Here is a 5,000-nt window from a genome sequence, read left to right as displayed (position 1 = left end):
TCTGATGATGATTACTTTGTGAAATGTAAACCCTTTCTCCGTTAGATTAACTTCCTATTCGGATGGATTCCCGCATCACTCAACCATAACATTTCCATCATATTCCAGCGTACAAGATTGTCCATTAGCAAGTATTATTTTATTGCAGATTTTTATCGATGCTGTTATGAGATAAATTGCGATAAATTCCCCCAAGTTACCATCGTCGAAACAAATAAGAGACGATTTTAATACTCACCTGCGACGTGTTTCTTTAGGCTTGGGATAGACCACCAAGCAGCAATGGCCAACCCAGATACTCCGGCAACAAGCAGTATAACCATTAAAACCAGCTGAGCCACAGATTGGTCTGGAAAGAAACATACATTCGTATCAACAAGAGCTTAAACCAAAATGCTTTCATCCATACTTTGTTAAAACCTTTTAGAAGTCACCTTTCAGAACCAACTAAGTATCCATTTCAGTGAGACATGGCATATTGTATTTTGGTTTTGAAACGTATGTGGAACATCCAAGGGTTGTCGGATATTTGTGGTCACCTGACATTTGCGGTCACTGAGATAAACTTGTGTCCACTCACAGAAATTCCCCAGCAGCCACAGGAGTTTTGCGGTCACTGCAGCACGGGGTGGGCCTCATTAGCTTAATCTCGGGATATCCCCGCTAATCTGCCTGGGCTCCTGTTCGCTCCCTCTAGATCAACATTCTGGGTAAAGTGTGATGGGAATCATCATTTTAAAACATAATTTACTGTCGACTAAATTATTATTTGTACTTGAGTTTAGAGGTTGTTCATTAAATAACCAATAGGCCTACAGAAAATTCAATGACGTCATCATTTTCCTCGCTTCATTTTTAGTTTCATTTTACGTTAGCTTTTGAATGTGTAATTATATTAATATTTTTACCGCAGGTGGAACTCAAAAAGTATCTTTCAACCATGCATCAATTTTAAGGCATTATTACTCAAAAATCCGTCGTCTGATCTAATCCAAATTTCAACACAATATACAGTACATTGGGATGTTTTATACTTTGCTTATAAATTGCAGAATTGTACGTTTTAAAAAATTGAAATTCATCGACAAATTACGATTTATGAGGGAAGCATTCGTTTTCAAACGCTTCGAATTGCAGAGGATCTAATTCAAAAGCGTTATCAGCTGCCGTATAGTGCTTGCATGGTCATAGTTACCACAAATACAAATATATCTTCAACAGTGCGAAAAAGAAGCCTACTTATACCGAGTGCTCCATCAGCCCCTTATCGTTCTTGAGATATGCAACCTACATAGCTGTTAGTGTATACTGTATACGGTCGATATTGCTTTGCTTGCAATCTTCATATCTGCAAGGTAAAGATTCTGGTCTATACGGGAAAAATAACTATTCGCAATACTCGTACCTAAGAGCACGGACCATTCCATAAACATGCTGTTGTAACACATGTACCAAAAATACGATCAAGTTAATAGGTTGTGCGAAGTGATCTGTTGTGGTTGAACCTACATGAGCGCTATAAGCCATGAATCAAAAATATGGCACGGAAATTAAATATAGAGGTGGAAGGGGCATGCTTTAGTACTTCATTTCCTGGGACCGCAACTCTGCTTAAATAGCTGAATCGGTAAGGCACCGATCGTCCCTGACAAACAGAGCCCAGAACCTGCGTCCAATCGATTTCAACGAATTTCAATGTACCCGGTGGGGGACAGTGAACAGTAACTCGTGTATCCATGAAAGTTGGAATTCAAGAGGACGAATTGGGGACATTTTCGTTTATAGGAAGGGGAGCTGGGATTGGAATAACTTACCAAGGGAGATGTTCAATAAATTTCCAATTTCTTTAAAATCAACAGGTAGGGAATCTGCCACCTGGGCGACTGCCCTAAGTGCAGATCATGATTGATTGATTGATTGATTGATTGATAAGGAATTAACTCAATACGCTTCCGTTTTCGAAAAAAATGAGGTCAAATGTCATGACGCACGATCCACTTCGGACCAAGTGGAGGTCCTAGAACATTAAAAAAGTGAACAAATTTTACTTAAACATGTCAGGACCGAAACCTAATAATTTCCGAAAAATTGATGAATCCCGGATTCCAGTGCAACGCGTAGATTTGGAGAGTTACACCGCAGTCAACCGGAGCGGTCGCCGAGTGGTCACCGCACTTGCCTGCGAACGTCAACGGCGTGAGTTCGAGTCTCATAGCAGTTATAATTTTGTACAAAGTAAATTATTGATGATGACGACGACGAAGCTGATGCTTGTTGTTTAAAGGTGCCTAACATCTAGGTCATCACCGTAGCTCAAATTATTTTTTTGCTAGTTGCTTTACGTCGCACCGACACAGATAGGTTTTACGGCGACGATGGGACAGGAAAGGTTTAGGAGTGGGAAGGAAGCGGCCGTGGTCTTAATTACGGTACAGCTCCAGCATTTGCCTAGTGTGAAGATGGGAAACCACGGAAAACCATTTTCAGAGCTGCCGACAGTGGGGTTCGAACCTACTATCTCCCGAATACTGGATACTGGCCGCACGTAAGCGACTGCAGCTATCGAGTTCGGTACTCAAATTGATAGCGATTAATTTATTTGCATCTAATGAATCGTATTAGAGATATCTCTGTATGGAAAAGTTACAGAGTGTAGGATTTAGAGCATCCAAATGGAAAAATGACCGAGAGAATACGAAACTACCACGAATGATGAGATGAGGCCTCTTTGACAGAGCTGAGGCATCCATCAATACTTCACATCACAGCCTGCAAGATCACACCGAACAGGTGTTCCTTAACGCCCCTCTTTGATAATACGTCTCATCAGTCACGGCCATCCATTAATAATTCACGTCACAGCCTGCACGGTTGCTAGGCAACATGACGTCCCCCATTTTATACCGCTAATTTCATAACGCCAAATTTCAGATTACCTCCGCATAGCCACAAATTTATGAGTAAAGTCAGATAATGAAATGATTAAATAAAACTTTTCATTTAGCTGTTTCTGTAGTTTCATTTTTATAAAGAAACCTATTCTCAACATGATGATTTCATAAAAAAACTGTCATGCAGTAGTCATGGAACATGTTTGCTCGTATGCCACGCGAAGATTTAGAGGTTTAATCTTACCTTGAAGGGAGTCTGCAGAACGGGCTTCTACAGTCTGTCTATCATGTAGAAGTCGTGAAACTCTGACGTCATTTACAGACTCGAGTTGTAGTTGACTAGCATCGTAAGGTATGGCTTGAGAGTGGGACTGATCCAGCATGTTGTCACTGTTGGGATCATCTCGAGAGCCTTGAGATGGTAAGTTAATGCTGAAACAGTATTAAGGATGGTTACCATCATTAACGTCAAAAAGTTAGGTAAATTAATTTTATTCTCAGTTTGTCGAAAGTAATGCAATATCAATAAATCTGGAAAAATACTTGGAAAAATGAAACATTTAATTAATAACAGGATATATCTTAAAACATGCAATATAAAAGAGAATGACTATTTTCTTTCTTGAAGGAACATCATCAGATTCCATAAAACGACACTTCTTTATTATTATTATTATTATTATTTTATGAACTGAATAATATTATGAAAAGTGGAATATATAAAACAACATAACAACATAAAACAACTAATCACTGACAATGAGTGTCCACATTGGATAGTTAAGGAAAGAAGAAGCACAATTTCATCACTAAAATAATTTCAAAACAGTTCAACAACGATTAAGGTCATAAACGAGGAAATCGTTGTTATTATTATTATTATTATTATTATTATTATTATTATTATAAGAAGAATGTTTGGCCTTCGCAGATGATCTGGTAGTTCTATCCAACAATAGGCAATAAGCAACTCAGTCCGTGGAAAATCTTTATGAAACTGCATCTGAGACTGGTCTCCAAATCTCTAATGAGAAAACCCGATACATGAAAGGATCTCCTTGATACTTACAAGGGAACATCCACAATGGTGAAGTCGCCGATCGCGATGAAACTTAGAAAACACATTGAGGTACATGTAAAAACAATGCCAGCATCAATTTTAGGCGCCAACATTCATTAGCGCGTTAACTAAGGGGGCTAAACGTTGCGACATTTCAAGTTCCGCGCGATCAGCGTTAAGCCGGAACACACACTTCCGTCTGGGGACACACCCTATGCACCGCCCTTTACCCTCCAAGTGATTCTCCCCGGCACGTTTCCCTCCCTTTTCCTCGCGCTTGCCGGCTGCTTGGCTGTGGAACGAGACCGGCGCTATATTTTGCTTCTTTACGTACTATAATTATTGAAATCCTTTAAATCACGTTCCGTTTCACACATAATGATAATAAATAACCTAAACGTATTTACTCATATTTTATGCAAATGTTATATTTTCATTCCTGCTAATTCCTGTGAGTTGTCAATTCGTGGGTACAACCCCGAGTTAAGCACCATCGGGCGTGGACAAACGTGGTATAAGGTACCGCGTCCGACCTAGGCTAAAATTATTATTTACGTCTGAAACACCTTGAAGCTGTCGGTAGTGTCATTTAGAGTGGGCATACATATTAAATTTATTAAAATAAATCACCCACCTTGAAACAACGTTAAATATCCTTTTATTTAAAGAAATTACGTGCCCGGGTAGAGGATCTCAATGAATCTAATGAGATGTTGTACCTCGGGATATCAAAATATAGTTACAGGTCCAGAACCTTCTTTTCATGTCCACTCCCCTACCCCGTTTTGTGTACGCTATCAGTTGTGTCATAACGAAACGAAATCGCGAACAACAGCAATTATAAACTCCGAGTTAGAAACTGCTGGTATTTCCCGTATTACATACTCTGGTATAAGGAATCTAGATAGAATGTTTTTATTTGTGCTTACTGAACGATGTATTTATGTTTTGCAGTGAAAGGCACAACACATTTCAATTGCAGCCATGGTTGTCGAACATAATTAAATGCATAGACAACTTTGATATGAGTGTGACATGGAATGATTGAC

General features: G+C 39.2%; 1 protein-coding gene across 3 annotated transcripts in view; it reads right to left on the bottom strand.

Annotated features, from left to right (window-relative positions):
• LOC136877049 (uncharacterized) overlaps positions 1-5,000 on the bottom strand; it is a 253,668-nt gene that overhangs the window by 19,341 nt on the left and 229,327 nt on the right. For all 3 annotated transcript variants that reach the window (XM_067150866.2, XM_068228531.1, XM_068228530.1), the window contains exons 6-7: positions 3,136-3,323; positions 239-349 (exon numbers count right to left, since the gene is read on the bottom strand). In XM_067150866.2, coding sequence (XP_067006967.1) covers positions 239-349; positions 3,136-3,323 — 299 coding nt within the window. The remainder of the gene's footprint in view (positions 1-238; positions 350-3,135; positions 3,324-5,000) is intronic.

The sequence above is a fragment of the Anabrus simplex genome, chromosome 7 (assembly GCF_040414725.1).
Source record: "Anabrus simplex isolate iqAnaSimp1 chromosome 7, ASM4041472v1, whole genome shotgun sequence".
NCBI classification, from domain to species: Eukaryota; Metazoa; Arthropoda; class Insecta; order Orthoptera; family Tettigoniidae; genus Anabrus; species Anabrus simplex.
This window is presented reverse-complemented; position numbering and strand designations above follow the sequence as displayed.